Consider the following 22,624-nt stretch of genomic DNA (forward strand, 5'->3'; position numbering starts at 1 on the left):
AATGCAAAAAGAGGGACTTCATTTTGTTTGCTGGTGGGTCTGACATGAGGAGTGGAAATGGCTTGGACTCAAGGAGCAGCTATGCGGTCAGAGGGTTAGACACCACTGTTCTGTCCCTTTTATGGTACCCAAACTTCCCAAAAGCACCAAATCTGAGAGGAGAAACATGACAGAGAGAGAGAGAACAGTTTGGATAAATAAATTTCAACTTATTAATCACTTTATTTCAAAATGTTAAGCTGACTGCAACACAAATACAGGATTTAAAGCCAGTGGTCTTGAGACTTAGGAAGGATGGTCATGCTTATGACCATGTTTTGGTGATATGCCTTTAATTAAGCTCTTGCTGGAATTTTAAAAAAACCTTTCTTAAAATATGATTGGTTTATCTTCTCATCTTTCAATTAAAAAGAAATGAGAAGAGGTGCCAACTCAGTTGACCTTTGAGGAAAATCTGTTGACTTTAGGACGTATTAATTTTAAGCAATAACAAGTGATACTTTATGGCAATGCCTTTTACTGAGGAACCCACAGTCAAGACTGGTACATTTCCCAAAACTTTTTTGTCAGGTCAGCCCAACTTAAAAGACACTGAGAACTTTGAGTATCTTTTCTAGACTCTTCTAGAGTCAAGCTCATTTGGTGTCATAGAATGTTCCTTGTCATGAAGGGCAAGCTCTTGCATGGCACAATACAGAAGCTTTGTGGATACTAGATTATTTTAATTTGCTGATAGCACATTTGGTGGAGGTTAATTTTTACACCCTCTGATTCAAATACTGTCACAAAACATTTGAAAATAGACCTTTTCTGTATCACTAAAAAAAATAACTTCTCAATAAATAATACTCACAAAGACAAAAATCACTGAATATAAAATTTCAGCTATATTTTCTGCTGGTTGTGTCAAAGTTCTTTGATTTAAGTTCAGCGAAATTTGGGGCTAAACAGATTTTCTGTGACCATTTTATCTTTAAAATGACGTTAAAATTTTGCATTTGAAGCTTCTCTATTGAATTTAAAGCTACACTTTCAGTTAATGGCCAGCATCATCTAAGTATTGATAGTCTTCGGGTAGTTGAATAGGTGAATCTCCATTTCTCTCTTTTAGTTGTTTTAGCTAATGCCTCACATCATTGGTAATTAGTAATAACCTCTTAGTGGATGCTCACAAATGCAATTTTCTATTTTGTGTATTTTGAGAGGAGGGTAGGACATACTGACTATAGCAGGTAGGTATTTGCAAGTCCCTTCAGCACTTTTTTTCTTTACATTCAATGCCAAATGTGGGACTTCACCTGTAAAGGCCCTCGGAAATGGGACAAAACTGCTATAATTGGGCTAAATGACCACAATTGTTTGTAGCTTTGATACTTCTCCAATAAAGGGTTTTCATTTGGTCAATAATTTTTCAGTCACAATAAAAAATTATAACATAAAGAGCTTTGAGGGTCTATATTGGCTGCAAAAGAAAATAGGGCAAGAATTTCATGTGTACGCATGTGCGCACACAGAAACACACACAATTGAACCATGTTTCCAGGGTTCAGCGGAGGAAGCATTTTTTAACTGGGAAATGTAACATTTTCAAAGAGATGAATCAGAAAATTTGGGAAAGATTTAACCCCATTTGGCACCAACATTATCAATCATATTCTATAAGGGCTAAGTGGGGTAGATGATTAAACATTCTCCAAATGGCCGTAGATTATTTTTCTCTAGATTTCAGGTCTGGAAATCACCATCAGGGGATCCACAGAGCAGGCAGGAAGGTGCCTGAAGTCACCATCAGAACGATATGTCTGCCCCCTGCCAGCTGAGATAATTCCCAGGCAGATGCTCCATGGCAACCCCATTGTCACAATACTTATACCCAAGAAAGCAGTTTCTAAAATAAGCACCAAACAACTGGGCACAATCTGCATCATAACCTTCAATCTCTAGCCTGAACAATGAAATTTATCCATGAAAAATATTTAATATTAGGGTTCTGGATGACAGGGTGACTCAAATTATCTTTGAACATTTTCTTATTTAAAAGGTGGTCACACTGGTACTTAAAAAAATAAATCAGAAAATAATATGGCTTCAAGTGAACAAATAAATATGGATTTTGGGGGATTCTTTGCATTATCTATTGCTTTCCTTTTGATTTGTTTCCATTGACAATTTCTCCCCAAGTTTTCTGATAAGTTCTGCTAGATCTTCTGAATTTTGAGTTTTTTCTTCTAGGAGTTCATAGCGGAGACTTGAGATGTCCTGTTTAATTTCCTTTAGTTCCCCTTTAAAAAACAAGAGTGATAAGAAGTCAACTGGAAATACATAACGCAGAGAAACTAGCCATTCTAGGGTAGAGTGAAATCAGTCCTAATTCCACACCAATCTGTATTTTGAATCCTTTCAAAGGAAATAACTTCCTAATGGGGCAGGTTTCTATTTTCTCAGCTGAGTATTTTGGTTAATGGAAAGATTATAAAGAAAAATGATAACAAAAGTCCTCTGAAAGTAAAGGGAAACGCTGGTGGCAAATGTTTCAGGGATTGAGAGGAAGAGCCCTTCACCTTTCCCCACCACTTCCTCCTCCCTCCAAGTCCCCCATATAAATCACACTTATCTAGCAAGTGGCATCTGTTCCCCAACTGTGGAGAAATAGCCTATTTCCCCAGAATTTAATAGTATTGATGATTGGTGAGGTCCCGTCTTCCCCTTGAACCTCACCTTTCCCACACCCATCTTTCCATCCCTCCCTCAGCTCTGCATCAGGCCCCACATCCTGGCTCATGTTCAGGGGCCAACTGGTCCCTGTGTACAACTCACCTTCGTTCACTTCGTCACTCTCCTTATCAATCTGGGCTTTTAGTACATATCTTTTAATAAGCCTCTTCATTATTTTCTAGAGAGAGAAAAGAAAAATCCATCTCAGTTTTATGTCCATGACCAACCTCTTAACTGGCACAGGTTTGACTCTTTCTTCCAGTAGTGAGCACTTTAGAAGCCATCGCTACCAAAGATTACGATGATTTACCTGCCCAGGAATGCATACTATCTCCAGGTGGTTAAAGCAATTTTCACATCACCTGGGCTAATGACTCAAAAGTTAATTCTTGAGAAAAGAGCAAGTGTAGAGTAAACATCTAATCCGTGATTCATCGTGCGTATTTTCTTTGAAAAGTACTAGAGCAAGACAAACCCTTTCAGTTGGACAGGTGGAAGGTGTTCAGCGCTGCGAGTGGAAACGGGAAATTTAGCAAGTGTGCATTCATTTATGTTCTTCCCTTCCCTTAACCAAGGAATGTAACCAGCTTTGACTTGATGCTGCTAGAAACTTATAAATGGCCAGTTTCAACGTAATCAAATTTCTCCAGTACCTGGGCTTCTACCATGAGAATGTTGCTTTTACTACATACTTTTGATGAAAAGCAGGAGGCTTAGCATGTGTACAGGAAATTCTGAGTAGATATGGAGTAAAACCAAATCTTACTACCTAAGCCCAAAATGAAATGGCAGATAATAAAATTCCACTTTCAAGAGCTTATTCTAAGGATGTAATTGGGTTCATGGACAAATATATTCATAGTAGCACTATGCATAAGAGTAGAAAAATAAACCCTTAAATAGGGGATTATTTTAATAAATAATCAAGTATTTGTACAAAAGAATATTATACATCATTAAAGTTAATATGAATATGTTATATTAAGTATTATCTTACTTGTTATATAAGCATTAACTCATTAATACAATAATGTTAAAATATATGTAAAATTATGAGTATACATATACATATAACCATCTGGGAGAATATTCACCAAAAGCAAGTAGTTTTTATTTTTCAGTGGTGGGGTTTTACTCTTTTCTTTATGATTTTAGGAAGGATAGACTTTTTACAATAAACATGGAGACTCTAAGCTCCATGATACCAAGACTTCATTTATTTTGTTTACCTAAGAATCTCCAGTACTTAGAAATTGGCTGGTACATGGTAGTTACTCAATAAATATTTGTTGAACTAGTGCATTATTTTGATCTCAAGAAAAAAATATCATACCAGTTTATTTTCAATTAAAGAATCACATAGTTTGAGATTCTAAATATTAACCAAAAACTAGCCTTATTTATTTAAAAATTCCTGCTTACCTGATACTGTTTTGGAGGATTATTGAAACTATTTAATTGAAAATCTTCTGAGCTCCTTATACTTGATTGTTTACTATGCCCAAGCTGTAATTTGGGGGGAAAAAAAAAAAGATTCTTATCTAATTTTTCTTTTAAACAATGTGATGAGATTTATTAATTACATATATGAACTAATAAATAGTCTCATATATTGTGTACGAGTATAAGTAATTCTATCAACATATGGAGTGCCAATTTAACTTAACTTGCTTCTTATTCTGTCTTCCAAGACAAATCATGGGCACTTCAGGTGTGTTCAGTCACTCAGTGGCTATTAGAGGTTGTCTGAGGAGTCTTTTAGACTTCATGGCTATCAATAATGTTATAATGAGAGTCGTGCTTTAACCTTCCCACAGATACATCTATGACAAAGGAAAAGGCAGACGAGTTGGGAAAATAATGGCGGTGACCTCAGAAGTCCACTGATGACAGATCAACAGGCCAGCACGATGGACTACAATATCCAATATCCACACATGCACTAGGGTGTGTGATGCGATCCCGAAGAAACATCAGGGTGAGACTCCTGTGGAACGGAATTCAGGTGCTAAGAAAGCACTATCTAATCCATTTGAACTTTAGGATCTGTGTAGTATCCCATTTGGGCAGTATTTTCAAATAATATATTTGCTTGAACAAGCAAATATCAAAGAATTAAAGAAATCTACAATACAGGTTTTAACATACCATGTTAACATGCTAAGAGGATGATTAAAAAAAACGGTTGAAGGCATTTTCCAAAGGGAAAAAAAATGGTTTTACAAATAAACAATAAAGAGAATGTGAGTGAAACAGAGCAGCTCCAAATTTGTATGTTTTGAGTACACAACTGTTTCCAGGGAACAAGAAACTTCAGGAAAGTCTTCAGAGACAGCTCTGATCCTTATTTCCCAATGACATTTAAGTTATTATAAGAATAGCTCAGTGAGATTCAATGAAAATCCTTGACTTCGATGTTTTAATTTTTAAATGCCCACAGGCTGAATTAAAACAGCTATGTACACATTCATCTATTGAACAAGTATGTACCGTGTTTCCCTGAAAATAAGACCTAGCCAGACCATCAGCTCTAAAGCGCCTTTTAGAGCAAAAATTAATACAAGATCCGGTCTTATATTATTATCTTATCTTATCTTACCTTACCTTACATGATATTATATTATATTAAAGACCCAGTCTTATATTATAGTAAAATAAGACTGGTTCTTACATTAATTTTTGCTCCAAAAGACACAGTATTGCTGATAGTCTGGCTAGGTTTTATTTTCGGGGAAACACGGTATTGAATGTCCTCTATATTTAAGGTTCTATGCTAGGTTATGGGTACTAATGAAGATTGTAAACAATTATGGTCTATCTGAGTTATAATAATAGGAAAATATGGCAAGGCTGATAAAATCTATAAAAAACAATATACAATTTTGATAATATTGTTTAAATAACACCCTTTTTCATGTAGCTATTTTCCTTTTTCTTTCACCTTCTCTAAAAATATCAGCAAACTGTCCATGTTTATTTTATATTATATTTACTTTAAAAAACATTAAGATAAAATTATACAATTGCCCAAATTAACCAAAGAGAGACAGCTTAGGTTCTTAAGAAGAGCACTTGACAGATACCTGATGACTAAAATCTGGCTCTGCCACAGTGTTAGCTATGGAACACTAGGCAAGATGCTGAAAATTTCTATAATCTCTTCTGACAATAAAGGGAGTGATCTAGTCAACTTTCCATGGTCCTTCAAGTTCTGCTAATTCATGAATTTGTGAAATTAATGCAAACTTCAATGTATTTTAATATTATAATATTTAATTATTTTAAAATAATATAATTACTCATTTATTTTTTTATTTTTTTTAAATTTATTTTCAATTTATTGGGGTGACAATTGTTAGTAAAATTACATAGATTTCAGGTGTGCAATTCTGTATCACATCATCCATAAATCACATTGTGTGTTCACCACCCAGAGTCAGCTCCCCTTCCATTACCATACATTTGATCCTTCTCACCCTCATCCCCCACCCCCCAACCCCTTTACCTTCTGGTAACCACCAAATTACGTTCCCCAGATTAATTTTCAAGCCCGTGGCCATCCTATGGTCACCGATTGCCCTCCAATCCCTTCACCCTCCCCCCCACCCCCCACCCCTCCCGCCCATCTAGCAACCCTCTGTTTTTCCTCATTGTCTCCCAAACTGTTTCTGATTAGTTCATTCACTTACTCATTTATTTTTATAATGCTATAATTATTCATGGCTTTCAAATTATGATTTATACCTGAAGTATATCATTAAATGTGATGGCCAGGTTCAAGCTCACTTTCATCCCCCAATTGTAATGATAAAGAATGGAGGATGAGGACAGGTTCATAATCAGAGGGAAAGGATCCAGACAAAAGGAATCTTTGTGCATCATGCCTTTCAATTATTTACTATCCATTCATGAACTCACAACCTATGGTTGCAAATCATTAATTTGATATCTTCTTCTTTCAATAGAGGCTATTAGTATACCCAAAAGGAGTTTGTGGAAATAGGAAAGTGAAAAAGTATGCTTCTTTGAGGTATTTTTTTTAAATTAAATTTATTGGGGTGACATTGGTTAGTAAAATTATATAGGTTTCAAGTGTTTTTTAAAGGCAAATGTATGATCCTTAATACTCTATATGCCAATTGTCTTCCATTAGGGCAGCTCCAGGACCCACCATGCCTGTGGAAATAACCTATTTTTTTTTTGAAACTTAATATTATATTAGTGTCACACAGACCTTCTTTCATTCACTCTTTTCTAATTTAAGCCCTCTGGGTTTGCTGTTCCCAATTCCTGAAACCCTCTTTGCCTGGTTCTTTGCTTGACTGAATTGCTGTCTCATCCTTTGAATTTTTGCTTAAAACATAAGCTTCTCAGAGAAGCTTTCCCTGCCCAACCCATGAAAAATAGATCTGGAGCCAGCTTGGCCTTTTGTTTCTTTCATAATCTACTTCACAACTGGTAATTATTTTATTCATTGGCTTAGTCACATGTTTATTGTCTACATTCTCTAAGCTCTATGGAAGGACCAACTTTGTTTAGTTCATCCCACTATCCCTGTGCCAGCATTGCCCACCATGTGGCAAGTGCTCAAAAATTGTCAGTCGGTAAAATCAGTGAAATAAGTACTTTGGGGTCACTAATGGACTTAACTTATTACATAAGACATGTACAGTCTAGGTTTATGAATCAGTTGGTTACCGCTCCACTACATTATAAAGATACATCTGGAAACAGAGTGAATTGGTTTCAAAGCATGAGGCAGATGCCTTATAACATAACACACTGGATGGCACAGAAGAGGTAATAAAGCTCCCCAAACTGGAAAACGATATTCTGTTCATTTGAGAATGTGTATGACTGTGGATTTTCCAGAGTGTAGATGTTGTAGAGACCACAGCTACAGTGTGTTGGTAGTTTCTGCCCGACACACAGCTCTCCCCTTCATGCACTCAGTGAACAGAATTTAGGGTTTCTGAATTGAGACATTTTTGACACTTTGGGCTAGATAATTCTTTATTGTGAGGGGCTTTATGTGCATTGTAGAATGTTTAGCAGCATCCATGGCCTCTACCCACTAGATGCCAATAACAATTCCCCTCTCTGATTGCGACAACCATAAATTACAAATACACCCTGGGAATGCTGGTGGTAGGGGCGCAAAATTACCCCTGTGGGGAACTACTGGTAGATGTAGTTAAATGGTATATGACGAAACAATTGTAAATTCATTTGGATCATTTTTATGTAACTAGTTCTGCTCTCCATCTGAAATATGAATTTGGACGCAGATATATAACATTTTTTTCAGGAAATTTTATCATCAGTTTCTAGTACATAGTAGGTCTTCAATAAGTACATGTTGAAATTGAATAATACAATAGTATGTAAGGAAAAACTTGCTCAATGGTGCAAAGAAGCATTATTACCACTTGGTGGCAGAAAATTCTAATATATAATTGTTTCTATGTACAGCTACTAACATACACTGGAAAGTCAAGGGAATTCAATTTGTACTATCAATACTATTTAAACCTTAGGCATTGGGGGTATTTATAGATGGTATTGACATGTATAATGAGATGGAAGCGGAAAGGGTGAGCTGGTTGAGTGGGAGCAGGAAGAATGGGGTATAAGCTTTGTTCCTGATTAATATGCAAATATACACTCCAATTCTGAATGACCCATTGCCTATCCTTTTTTAAAATACCTTCTACCACACATTTCGTGCATTCTTTATGTTTTGTCTCTTTTTCATTTTCATGTCCATTTCCTAGTAATTAGTTTATTAACACTTCTCATGTCTTGGTAACTTCACCGTAGAATTAGAGTGAGGAACACTAAATAACTTGTTTGTTATTCATTAGGAGGAAGGAGTAGGCCATAGTCTTTGGAATGGATTAATTTGTTGGAAATAGCAACAATTCTGGGTGTCTCCCATTCCCCACAGCCATTAAATGGCCCGAGGTCAGGGGCAAAACCACAAACTGAAAAGGTGTAAGGCATAGATTGAGTCAGCAGGAAATGCAGACATGAAATGAAACCATGTGGTACAGTGCTTGTAAACCTCTTGCTTTGAAATCAAGTAGATGCGAATTTGAATTCTGGCTCTGTCACTTGTCTGAAATGGGACTTTGGGCAAGACATTTTACCTCTATTGGATCCCAATGTATAAAATAGGGAAAATAATATATTACCATTCTTCTAGAGCTACTGTAAGGATTAAAGAGATAAGGTATGTAGAATACATAGTTTGACATACAATAGATGTTCTCCCAGTGTCAGTAGCTGTTATTATTGTGCAGAAGTTAAAACTGTCTACTATGTGACCTTAGGCCTATTTCATGGCTAGTTTTAATCTAGTTTATTTATACTGGAACTACTTTGCCAAATATCGCTTTTTACTGACATGTCTAAGCTCATGACTAAGTTATTCAGAGAATGAAATATTCAGTGATTCCCATACTCAGCTGAGCATTAGACTCTCCTGAGGTTTTACTAACATACATATTTCCAGGCTTCATTCCAGGCCAGAGACCATAACTCAATAGACCTAGAGAAGAGGACTGGGAATTTGTACAAAAACACCCAGAAAAGTGGTCGTGGTGAGAGTGACAAATTGGAATCACTACTTCATGTGATTGTTTCATAGGATGATTAAAAAGATAGCCTCTGATTTAATTAAAAGTTAAGGATATAGTCCTGGATATGTAACTGATTTTTTAAAATTTCTACATCTCGGTCCAGTGAAGAATGGACCAAAAATGCTAAAATAGCATGTCTATGCTCCATATTGGCTTACTGTATATGGTGTAAAAATCTGCTCTAAAACTGACAACTTGAAAGTGATCTGTTCTGGAGCTGGAAACAGCCATTATTCAAAAAGTTAGTTGGCATTTTCAGATTTACACATGTAATATATTATGGTAGAGATCGACTTTTAATTTATGCTATTCTCTCCGACTGCATATCTGAAAAGCTAATGCTACAACCACCAAAGTCAGTGAATTTTATAAGTATATGATCAAAAATAATAAATAAGTTTTGCTTACTTTGTTTCAAAAACTATTTTTATACAGCTCATCCTAGTGATTTCTATGGTATACCTGAAGCAGATGTGAAGGAAGCCTTTGTATAACCCAACCACCTTAAACTTCAAGGAGTCAGAGAGAAAACCTGAGTGTAATAGAAACTTAGCTGTGTAATTTTAGATATAGACTTTATGAAAAGGAATGAGCAAAAGCCACATGACTTGGATAAGAATGAACAATAAGAGTTTTTCTTAGCACATATCGGAACTAAACAGGTTCCAATAGGAGCCCATCTCAGTAACAAAAGGCAAAAAATGATTGGGAATGTAAATGATTGCTTTAAAAAACATTTTCTCAGGAGCATAGTTCCTGAGATAACGTATCATGAAAAAAGTAAGCTATGTGAAATTTGCCTCGACTTTTGTTCATCAGAAGCGTACATGGCAAGGGAAAATAAAGTAGACACTTGTATTGATTTGGTTCTCCAGGAATCAAATTCCAAGACAAAGTTAGAAGTATGAGATGCATTTAGAACTATGCCTATGAGAGATAATGGGGAGTGGGAACAGAAGAAGGCAGAAAAAAGCTTCCAGGCTGTGAGGCTCAGCTCCCCTGTGAAAGAGGGAAAGGTAAAAAGATTGTCTGAGAAAGTCAGCCAGCCCAACAAGAAGCTCCAGTGCAACAATTGCCCCAAGAGGGGTCCTGTGCTGGCAAGAAATGCCCAGGCCCTAAAGAGCATGTCCATGTTGGGGAGCTCCATGGGATCCCAAAGGTGATGCAGCTAGAGGCTGTCAGCTGACCACACTCCTTGAAGCAGACTCTCTCCTGAAGGAGGTATGAGTGACACCTCTCCATGGTTGCCACAATAAATGATTACGCAAAAGGGTCTCTAGATGGTTAAACTGATATTGGAATCAATATTTTGTTGATCCACAACTAGGGTCAGATACCAAAGGCTTTGTATTGCTCTTATAGAGTTTGTTTTAATCTAGGATTAAACTACGTGCTATTGAAAAGTGTAAGGGGATCCAAACCTTGTTTAAAAGATATAAAATGTATTTTTCAGATGATTAAAGCAGACTTTAATTTTATACATTTTTGGAGAAACTACAAAAAAAATTATTTGATTTGAGAGATACTATAGCCTCTATCATAAAGAAAAAAAGGCATTTGACTCTCCTTGAATTTTTCTCATATTTGCCCAGTGATTTTTGGTATCATGCATTCATTATAATTTCAGCATAAGTAGTTTCTCACTGGAAAACTATACAATCCAACTTACCCTGACTTATTTGTGTTTTATTGAGTAATTTATGACCAAATGGCAAAAGAGCAACTTATCTAAAACAAGTACTTTACATTTGTATGGTGTTTGTAATTTACAATTTAATCCTCCCAACAATCCTGTGTGATGGCTTGTACAATTTGATCATTCCTATTTTATAGACGAGGTCATTGAGGTTCAGAGAAGTTCAATGAATTGCTAAAGGGGCAGAGATGAGATGAGATCCCAACCTTTTGAGTACTTAATTCAGTGCTCTTTTGATATCAGTACTTAACAGTATTCCTATTTTGTTGAGGGAGGTAGCATACTTCGCTTAAAAACTAAACAAAATACCCTCCTTCCTCAGCATTTTGTCCCAGGAGATGGCCGGCCCCTTCACATAGTTCTGGCTAATGTGATGTAACAACAGAAATTGTGGAAGGCCCTTCTGAGAGTGGTGGCAGATTCAGCGGGCACGTCTCACATTTCCTTTGCCCTTATTCCTTCCCCTATGTCTAAAAGGTGGATGTGATGACTAGAGGTGAAGCTGTCATCTTGCATCTGACTATCACAAAAATCCAAGAAGATCACATAGACCCCACCTGGCAACAGTCCCGTATTGCCTAACTCTAGAGATTTAAATGAGGGCAGAGGGAGGATACAACTGTCTTGAAAAACACCGTGATGTGGGGTTTTTTTATTATGTACAACTGAACATAAGTCCTATGTGATACATTGCCATTCTCCCAATTAATTCATTTATAATTTCCCTTAGCAATTAGCATTTATTGTGCCCCTACTATGCGCATGCTACAAGAAGCAAGCAAATGTCCTCATTATTGGGGATTCTGCCACTCCAAATTAAGGAACAGATGCATTTTCAGCGCACACTGCTCATTATGAGCAGTGCCGACTTACAACAGCCATTGAATTCTCATGGTGCCTTTTTTAACAGCTTCTTGATTACTGACAAATAAGGTTCTGCTAGATGTGTATAATGTCCACCTGAACTGCCAATACTTTAGTTTATCATATCTCCATCAGGTGCCTGGCAAGTTCTTCCATTATTTTAACTTTTCCTTCTTTACATCACTTTTCCTATATCCTATCACCCATCAGTTTCCAAAAATATGTTTAGTATGTCTTAAATACATGTGTAATTCTTTTTGCTGCCTAATTGAACATAAGCATATTTCCATCTCTTAATAACAGATTCTTTGAGCTCTGTTAAAATAGTTAAATTCTTTAATGTGTCTATTAACTGTTTTTTGAAATTGCGTCTAGACATGTGTTCTTTTCTCTGAAAAGATTAGCCTGATCATATGCTTGACTTCATATTTTCAAAGATGATCTTACCTGTTTTTTATCAAGTGATAATTTTGAAAGGTCTTCATGACTTTCCAACATTCCAAATTTCTTTTCTTCATTTCTCTTTTAAAAAAATAGATGATTAAAACACTTAATAAAATGGGTACAGGAGAAAAGTACTTCAACATAATAAAGGCCATATACGACAAACCCTCAGCTAATAGAATACTTAATGGTGAAAACTGAAAGCTTTCCCACTGCAATCAGGAATAAGACAGGGATGGCCCTGTCACCACTGTTATTCAACATAATATTGGAAGTCCTAGGCAGAGCAATCAGGCAATAGAAAGAAACAAAAAGCATCCAAATTGGGAACGAAGGAGTCAAATTGTCACTTTTTGCAGATGACATGATTTTTTATATAGAAAACTCGAAAGACACCACCAAACAACTATTAGAAACAATAAATAAATACAATAAATAAATGCAGGACACAAAATCAATGTAACAAAGATCCATTGCATTCCTATATACTAACAATAAAATTTCAGAAAAAGAAATTAAAAAAACAATTCCTTTTGCAATGGCAACAAAAAGAATAAAATACCTAGGAATAAACTTAATAAAAGACGTGAAGGACCTATACACTGAAAACTATAAGACTTTATTTAAAAAAATTGAAGAAGACACAAAGAAATGGGAAGATATTCGGTATTTATGGATTGGAAGAATCAACATAGTTAAAAAGGCTATATTACCCAAAGTAATGTACAGAGTTAATGCAATCCCCATCAAAATCCCAATAACATTGTTTAAAGAGATAGAACGAAAAATCATCAGATTTGTATAGAATCACAAAAGACCCCAAATATCCAAAGCAATCCTGAGAAAAAAGAACAATGCAGAGGTATCACACTCCCTGACTTCAGTTTATACTACAAAGCTATAATAATCAAAATAGCATGGTATTAGCAGAAAAACAGACACACAGACTAATGAAACAGAATTGAGAGCCCAGAAAAAAAACCCACATATAAATGAGCAGATAATTTTTGACAGAGGAGTCAAAAGAAAGCCTCTTCAATAAATGGTGCTGGGAAAATTGGAAAGCCACGTGCAAAAGAATTAAACTAGACTGGTAGCTGTCATATACCAAAATTAACTCAAAATGGATCAAAGACCTAAATATAAGATCTGAAACAATAAACTGCATAGAAGAAAGCATAGGTACTAAACTTATGGACCTTGGGTTCAAAGAGGATTTTACGAATTTGACCTCAAAAGCCAGGGAAGTAAAAGCAAAAATAAATGAATGGGACTATATTAAACTAAAAATCTTCTGCAAAGCAAAAGAAACCATCAGCAAAACAAAGAGGCAACCAACTGAATGGGAGAAAATATTTTCAAACAATGCCTCCCATAAGGGACTAATATCCAAAATATGTAAAGAACTCATAAGCTCAACAGCAAAAAGCAAACAACCCAATTAAAAAATGGGCAGAGGACTTGAACAGACACTTCTCCCTAGAAGATATACAAATGGCCAACAGATGTAAGAAGAAATGCTCAACTTCACTAGCTATTAGGGAAATGCAAATCAAAACCAAAATAAGACACCACCTCACACCTATTAGAATAGCTATGATCAACAAGACAAGCAATAACAAGTGTTGGAAAGGTTGTGGAGAAAAAGGAACCCTCATACACTGCTTGTGGGAATGTAAATTGGTACAGCCACTCTGGAAAACAGTATGGTTCCTCAAATAATTAAGAATAGAATTACCACATGACTCAGCAATGTCGTTCTGGGTAGCTACTCAAAAAATCTGAAAACATTTATCGGTAAAAATATATGCACCCCTATGTTCATGGCAGCATTATTCACAATGGCCAAGACATGGAAAGTGTCCTTTGATTAATGATTGGATAAAGATGTGGTACATATATACAATGGAATATTACTCGGTCATAAGAAAAGATGAAATACTGCCATTTGCGACAATATGGATGGATCTTGAGATTGTCATGCTAAGCAAATTAGTCAGACAGAAAAGATCGAGAAGCATATGATTTCACTCATATGTGGAATATAAAACTGAAAGCAACAAATGACTAAGACAAACAAACAAAAACTCATAGACAACACACAACAGTTTAGTGGTTACCAGAGAGGTAGGGAGAGGGGTAGTAGAAGAGGGTAAAGGAGATCAAATATATGGTGATGGAAGGAGAACTGACTCTGGGTGGTGAACACAATGCAATATACAGATGATGTATTATAGAAATGTACACTTGAAACCTATATAATTTTACTAACAAATGTCATCCCAATAAATTTAATAAAAATTATTTTTAAAATTACTAATTAAATAAAAGAAAAAATATTTCTATAGGGGAATGGCTTAAAATAGCAACACGGAAAGTAAGCAAAATAACAGAGATTAAAGCAATTGGGGAAAATTGATTTAATCAAGCATGGGATCAAACTTAAGATAAACAACTGATATCTCTAAATGGAACTGCAAACTATGATAGCCCAACTATTCTATGACAAAAATGGAACTCACACAAGTTACAGATTTTAGAAGAAGTTACAGAAGAAGAGGGAGATTTTAGTCCAATATAAGATAAAACCTTTTGGCAAGTAGGGTTGCTCAACCATCAAATGCTTTGAAATAACCACAATTTGGGAGCAGTTCTATCATTGAAAGTATTTAGACATGGGATAGGCAACCACCTACAAAAACCAAGAGAGGTATTCTTCATTGGGGGTTGGGGGGAAGGTTGAACTGTATATTTAAAACCTTTTCTGACTCTAGGATTCTTGGAATTTGCAACTGGACATGCTAAAGTGGTCCTTAGGAATTCAGAAGAAAACTTGTAAAGTCAGGTAAAAATTGCTTAATGAAAAGTGTCCTGTAAATACACTAATCACTTTTGTCTCTTGGACATTTCCCAAGTTGTGCTTAGGTTATCACTTCGAACATAGTATAATTTTTCTGTCATTCATAAACTCACTATTGAATAATATTACATTATGGACAATAAAAAGATAGATAATAAAATGAGTATTGTTACTAATTGTACATTTGGAAATATGAAACCAATTTCATTCTTCCTTTATTCCATATTTTAAAAGTCATCTGGTCTAACTCTCCAGCAAGTTTCAATGAGAGAAGCTTAGTCTTATTGGGGTCTTCCCTTTGATTAGTGCTTAGACATTTCTTCTGGACATTGCATTCTCTCAAATTGCAGTTCTAATCATACCTCTAAACTACACACTTAATCATATTAAGTCAAGTACGGGAAATTTTTGCCACTCAACCCACTGAATTCAATAAGTTATATATCTGAAAGAATGCCATAGATGGCATATTTTTCCAAAATTCCAACACAAAATAATTATATTACTAACTACATTAAAAGTGGGATTTAGAATTCTCAAAGCACTTTCTCATATTCATTTCATTTGATCTTCGTGATGTAAATATAATTTTTATATCTAGTTGAGGAAACTAGAGCTCAGAGAGTGTATTACTCACCTGAGACCCCAAGTAGTAAGAGCAAATGGAACAGGAATTAGAATGCTTCCCTTTTATTCAATGGTGTAATCTTATAAGCGCAAGGCATTTTTATAATCATTTGACTTAATTAATTGCCTACCCAGTGTAAGAAGATCTTCTATATATTCTAAAGATGGCCATCCAGTAGCTATTGATTACTCGCAATGACAGGGAGCTCATTACTTCCTAAGATAGCCTACCACTCTTTTGGCAGATTTCATTATTACAAGTTTGTTTATACATAGAATTAAAATTGAACTATTTGTCACTTTCACCTGTTGCCTCTCTTCCTATTTTTGAAGGGACAAAACTCAATTGTCCTTCCTACTCAAAAGTGGGAATTTGAAAGTATTAATCTGTCCCCCTTCAGTCCTCTTTCTTTAGATGAAATAGCCTGCTCCTTCAATTCCCCATCACATGATACCCTATCCCCACCTCTCGCCATCCTGGAACTCCTCCTCCCGATGCATCTAGTCCTCCTGACATAGACTACTGCAGTCAGCAGAGTTCTTTACATAGAGTAAGCACCCCTCTCTACCCCCTATTCCACACACAGTTATACGCAACATTCCACAGGTGCTCTAAAGATTTCTGAACATACTGTGATCATCCTATCCCCTCATCTAAGCAATGGTTTCTTGAGATTGCATTGCCTCATGGGATTATCGTTTCCACTTTAGAACCCCTTAGATCTTCCCTGAACAATTTACTGCCAAGCCTCATCTTCCACATTGCATGTGAGAAATTGATTTCTGAACTTTTCAATGTAGAAGTTACTTAAGAGTCTGTCAAATTCCCCCAAATCATAACCAGCTACCGAAGCTTTACCTCGCTGTATAAATTGAAGGTAAAGTGACAGACATATAGCAGCAACAGGAAAAATGGGACCCAGAATAGCTCTCCCTTTCAGTATCCACTGCAGAAAATGTAACACATATTATTTTAGGTATATTTCATTATTTTTTATATGCCTTTAAGTAGGAAATATCCAATGTGCTCCTGTTAAACAGACATAAGCCAAAGGCGCATACTGAGCCAGGTGACTACTTTCGGAATGGATGGACCTTTCATAATGGACTGCTTTTTTTTAAAGGGATGCAGTGTAGTACTTATAATGGCCACAACATTTAAAAGTATAATTATAAATTAGCAAGTCAAATTACCTTGTTCATCTCTGCATCCTCCTGGAAACCTTTTTTATGACGTTGGAACAGCTCAGAAATCCATTTTTTAAGCCTCAGTAAGAGATAAAACAGGGACTTTGGACTTGGCAGCAGGTTGAAGGGAACAGGAAGAGTTCTTCCCTCCTCAAAGTAGGAAAACCAAAGTTTGGCCCTTGCAAATTTCCATTCCACATCAGCATCATCCTATACAAATACACGTGACAGTTTAGCAAGGAAATTCATAAACAAAATTACTGGGATGCTTCCAACATTGTGGGTTTAGATACAAGTAATGATGCCTGGGAATACTCTCAGCCCCCAAAGGCTGCTCCAAGATTTTTATCAAAATGTTAGGGCTCTACTCACACACTTTCCTAAATCTGTCTAAAATTTTATTAGGCTTACAGGACTCAGATCTCAAAACTGCAAGTGTTTATAAATACACTGAAAGATATAAATGTATTTTCCTACACTCTAAAAAAAACTATAAGAATCTTTCACTCTTTCATTCTGCAACAAATCACTCATTTGATTAATTTAGGACACTGACTGAGATTTCTGGAACAAAAATTTATAATCACTAAATTTGAGAAACGGTCAATTTTGAACATTACTCAAAAAAGAGAACAGTCGTATTCATAAGCAATATATTTTTGAATGAAATATAGATTCATGCTGATATAGTATTTCTAATTTTTTTAAAAAATAATAACGAATCAGATAATATTTCTCTTCCTCTTGGCTTACTCTTCCACCATACCCATCCATGCTGCATTTGGAATCAAAGAATTAAAAATTTCTAGGTTACAGGTCAAACAAGTACATCAAACAGGGAGAGAACAAAGGAGGGAAAGCAGTCCGTATTTTCTCCAGCACTGCTGGTAGAATAGTTGAAATTTGTAGACACAAAATATACACGTGTATAGAGATTATACCTCAATTTCCTGGAATGAACTGTTGATCATTGCAATCAACATGTTCAGCAAAACAATGACCATTGTCACGTTGTAGACTCCATAAAGAACATAACCAATGTTTTCAATGAATTTGTGATTATAGTTGATGACCACAGATTTCACTTCAGAAAGCCCAAATATAGCCCAGAACAGTGTCTTAAAACTCTCCTCGACTCTGGGAAAAAATAAAGAGAGAAAGGAAATAATAAAATGTATAAATACATGACAGTGGTACCATAATAAAAGTGAGTTAGTTTAATGTCTGCAAATTCTTTACTTCCTTGGACCTCAGGTGTTGTTTTTTTCTGTAAAATAGGTTCAATAACTTTTATTTCTAGTGTTGTTGCAAGGATGAGGTGATATGATTATGTAGCACATAACTCAATATCTGGCAAATAAGCACTCAGTAAATGTTAGTAACATAACTTCATAACTATAGATGTTAACACTTAAATAATCCATAGCTTTAGCATTGCAAGTGTTAAATGTATTTTTTAATAAAAATAATACAATTTGTTAGAGTCCTTTTAGGTTTCCTGCTCATCTATACTTCTACTTACATCCAATAAATAGCTAATAATTGTATGCATCGTAAGGAAAAGACGACAATATAAACATAGACCCTGTTACCAAAATCACTGACATGTCTTGGTAGGTATTTCAATGCTTAAAACATAATTACTGACCAAAGTTCAGCTCTTCTGCTTAACCTGGGTGGTTTCATTTCTCTGATACACTGTACTTCATAAAAATATGGATAACAATAGGTTATGCTTCAGTCAAGTCTTCTCATTGTAAGCATGAAGACCTAATATGTGAGTAAATTATTCCAAACATAATTAAAAAACAAACAAACGTGTGTCCATTGTGAAGATAAGTGAAAACTCTAGTCACGATAAATATCTTCTCAGTGATATGATCCAATAAACTGAATTAAAGCAGTTGTCATCGTCAGTGCCCCAGGCATCTCATAAGTGTGAGGGCACAGTGGTTAAGTCAGTGGACAAGGGGTTACTCCCAGATTTTCTACTAGCAGCTATACAACATTCAGCAAGTTATTTAATTTTTCTGGATTTCGGTTTCCTTGTATTTTGGTGAAAGGGAAATAATAAAATGGTGCATGTGAGGGATTTATTACACTAGCTGGCTCTAAACATGTTAGCTATTATTACTTAATATTAGGAAGGTGCTTATATTTTTGAGCTCTTCCAACTCATTCAAAAATCTTCTCATTTTGCTAAACAAGAACTGGAGATAAATCTTTACCAAAGCATTATTTATCCCATGGACACATTTAAACACTTCTAAGCTAACATTGATTAAATTTGTAATCATTTAAACTCAGATTATTTAATCTGAAATCAGCATCAACGACACATCTTAGATCACATACGTTGTGAAGGCTTCATTTTGTTTTGCACCGATATAGTAGGAGTAGAGATTGAACATTCCAATCATGAAGGCCACAAACACCATGATGAATATGACCATAAACTTGAAGATGTCTTTTACTGTTCTTCCAAGTGATATCTGCAGCGGTCCAAAGCTTTCATTTGCTGGTAAGATATAAGCTATCCTGGAGAAACTTAAAACTACAGCAATTGCATAAAGACCTTCAGATATAATTTGAGGATCAGAGGGGTCCCACTTTATCCTGGCTGGGAAAAAGCAAAGACAATAGTTATGGTGAGTTTCTTTAAGCTGTTTATTTAGGTAACTTCTTTTCTGGTTAAGAATATAATTACATTACCAATCTACTTTCCACCGGAAGTCTCTAATCTTAAAGGGTTTATTTAAGTGTCAGGTATATTTGAGCTTATGAATTTATTGAGAAAAATGACCCTCCTGGTTTGCTGGCAATTTGCCATAAAGGTATAGAATAATGATTAACAGCTCAAACTATGGCCTCAGTATATGTAAAAATTCCAGTATATAGATGTAGTTATAGAGATGATAGAGATATAGAGATAGAGATAGGGATATCTCAACTGGAAAAAACTGGTACAAATTACTTAACTTCTTTTAGTCTTATTTTGTTATCCTTAAAAATGAGATAATACTACTCCGACCTCTCTCATTGGGTGTGAAAGTTCAATAAGTCAACATATGTTCCATGTTTAAAAAGTGTTTGGCACTAAATAAATGGTAGCATTTATTGTTTAATTTTAAACTATAATTACACTGTAGTGTAATTTGGAGCTGTGGAATATTTGTAGTTATTTAAACTTACTAAAGTAAATTTTATTGGTCACTTAAGTCTATTTTTATCACAAAAATGTAGCAATTATGCACTTACAAATTTTTCTGACATTATTGTATCAGGTCATCGAAAACCCAATTAAGAAAGCATCATGAAGAAAACACAAAAACAATGTGTAAGAAAGAAGAAAAATATGATTATAAATTTATGTTTGCTTATTTGCTGAGAAATGGAATTAGGAGAGGATACAAGAAACTAATAAAAGTAATTTCCTTTTTATAATGTTTTGGATATAAGTACTACATATAGATAGACAGCTTTGACTTTTTAAAAGTCTGTATATAAAATTTAATTAAACAAAATAATTACTAAAAGTTAATAAAAGAAATCCTTATGTGATATAACCAATAAATCTATGTCCATTGAATGTTAACTGATTTCTTATCCAAGTGTTTAAAGTAAGTATTCAAAAGGAATCTATTTTTCCCACAAAAGGTTTCTACAAGAAGAGGTTCTCCCTAAGCAAGTAACTGAACCTATTTCCATCCCTTAGTCACTTTCTTCCTAGGGAGATGGAAGGACTTCTTAGATTGCTAAATTGGGATGGATAATTGCATACTTGGTTGAGCTTTACCCTCTTTTTCTTGAGAATTCCTCTCTGGTCCTCCACAGAGGAATCTCACATGATCAAGCATGTGTTGCCATCCCCCTCTTAGGGGAGGACTGCCCTGTCCATTGCTGTCTAGACATTGGAGGATACATCCGCCTAACTCTGGGGTTCGATATTATTGAGCCCATTGACAAATAGACTCAGAACTATGTCATCCACCCTGAATTTATCATATTAGAGGTGATGATCTGGCCTCCATATTAACTTTTTGTTTTTTTTCTCAACTAGTTCAAAGCCTGGGAGGTGTTATTTATTGGGGGCCCTCTCAGAGACTTCAACAATTCCCTTGCTTTCAAATAAGTTATATATCTTAAATGGAAATGGTACTCAAATGTGTACTATTTTTCGTAGGCAAAAGGAAAAATATAAATCTAAGACATAAGACAGACCTCCTCAGTGGTGTTTGGTAATTAGCCAAGTGACCCAAGAGGTTGTGAAATGATTCTTGCAATTAAGAGAGGTTTCTATCAGAGGAAAAATCAAAGGAAGAAGTAGAAAACTTGCTTCTTCAGATACAGATACTCTGAAGAAGCTGGAAACTAACCATCAATTCAATGAGAATTGAGTAGCAATCAAACTACTACTGACATGTACTTTTATAAGAAAATTCTGCATTTCTATTAACATACATTGACTGTGTACTATAAACTCACCCAAATTGTAGTATTTCACATTGTCCCCCAAAGTGACTTTTGTCAAATCCTTCAAAGTATCATTTGCATCGATGATGCTCTGGGCTTTGGAAGCATGCCAAAATGCCATGAATCTTGCAATGAATGATGCTGCAAAGATCGCTAACATACCAAAATCAAGCATATTCCACAACTCAAACAAGTATTCCTTGGGGCCTTGAGTCCAAATTTCTTTACATTCAGCCCATATCATGCCTGCATTGGAAAGGGGTTAAAACAGCAATTCTATTTCATTCCAGCCTTAGCGCTTTAATAAGACAAATTAAATTTGAAAGGTTTCACCCCGATATTCAAAACCCTTCAAAATTTGGCCCTAAACCAACCTTCCAGCCATAATTCCCATGAAGGTCCCCCACAAATCCCACAGTCCAGCAATAGCAGTGCTTTATCTGAAAACAATTTGACAAAATCCATCAAGATTCGTAAAACAATAAAACATCGGTGATCCATTAATTCTACACATAAAAATATACATTAAAAAGATGTTCATTGCAGGATTCTTTATAACCAAAATACGCAAACCTACCCACACTCATAAACTCAAAATTGAAGTAATTATGGGACTTCTACAAATGGAGTAGCATGCAGCCATTTGGTACGATATTTTAATTGCCATGGAATAGTGGCCATGTATCTCACAGACCTCCAACTACAGGACTTTAATTGACCATGGGACTCAGCTACTGCATTCCGAAAACTGTTTCCCCTTTTGTCCCAAGGCCATGCTTCCAATGGGCTGCTCCCAGCGAATGACTGAGGGCACTCTTTCTTGGAAGATGTGGGACTCCGCTGATGGCTGATTTGGGCTCAAGGATATCCTGGCAGCCTTGCCAAACTTTCCTTAGACTGCATGGAGATCTAGGATCCTTCTTCCCAACTTTCCTTCCCTCTCTCCTTCGCTCAGGGTCAGACTGGCATCCCAGGCTGAGAGCCCTTGCAACCTTCCTCAGCTCCCTCCCCAGTTTCTCTCACATAAAATTTCCCTTAAAAAATTTCAATCTCCCTTAATAAAGTTGTCATACATTTAATCCTGCTTTTGCATATGCTTCTTGGAGGACCTGAACT

General features: G+C 35.6%; 1 protein-coding gene across 2 annotated transcripts in view; it reads right to left on the bottom strand.

Moving 5' to 3' along the window:
• Nucleotides 1–278: 278 nt before the first annotated feature.
• Nucleotides 279–22,624, bottom strand: part of TRPC6 (transient receptor potential cation channel subfamily C member 6) — a 115,749-nt gene continuing 93,403 nt past the window's right edge. The window contains exons 6-13 of one of the 2 annotated variants that reach the window (XM_033118957.1): nt 21,521–21,754; nt 19,391–19,655; nt 17,977–18,172; nt 17,042–17,245; nt 12,364–12,438; nt 4,138–4,221; nt 2,818–2,893; nt 1,868–2,282 (exon numbers count right to left, since the gene is read on the bottom strand). In XM_033118957.1, the coding sequence (XP_032974848.1) occupies nt 2,131–2,282; nt 2,818–2,893; nt 4,138–4,221; nt 12,364–12,438; nt 17,042–17,245; nt 17,977–18,172; nt 19,391–19,655; nt 21,521–21,754 (1,286 nt within the window). In that variant the 3' untranslated portion in view covers nt 1,868–2,130. Of the gene's footprint in view, nt 2,283–2,817; nt 2,894–4,137; nt 4,222–12,363; nt 12,439–17,041; nt 17,246–17,976; nt 18,173–19,390; nt 19,656–21,520; nt 21,755–22,624 lie in introns of both variants that reach the window. The other variant, XM_033118958.1, reaches the window with a different exon arrangement.

The sequence above is a fragment of the Rhinolophus ferrumequinum genome, chromosome 11 (genome assembly GCF_004115265.2).
Source record: "Rhinolophus ferrumequinum isolate MPI-CBG mRhiFer1 chromosome 11, mRhiFer1_v1.p, whole genome shotgun sequence".
Taxonomy (NCBI): domain Eukaryota; kingdom Metazoa; phylum Chordata; class Mammalia; order Chiroptera; family Rhinolophidae; genus Rhinolophus; species Rhinolophus ferrumequinum.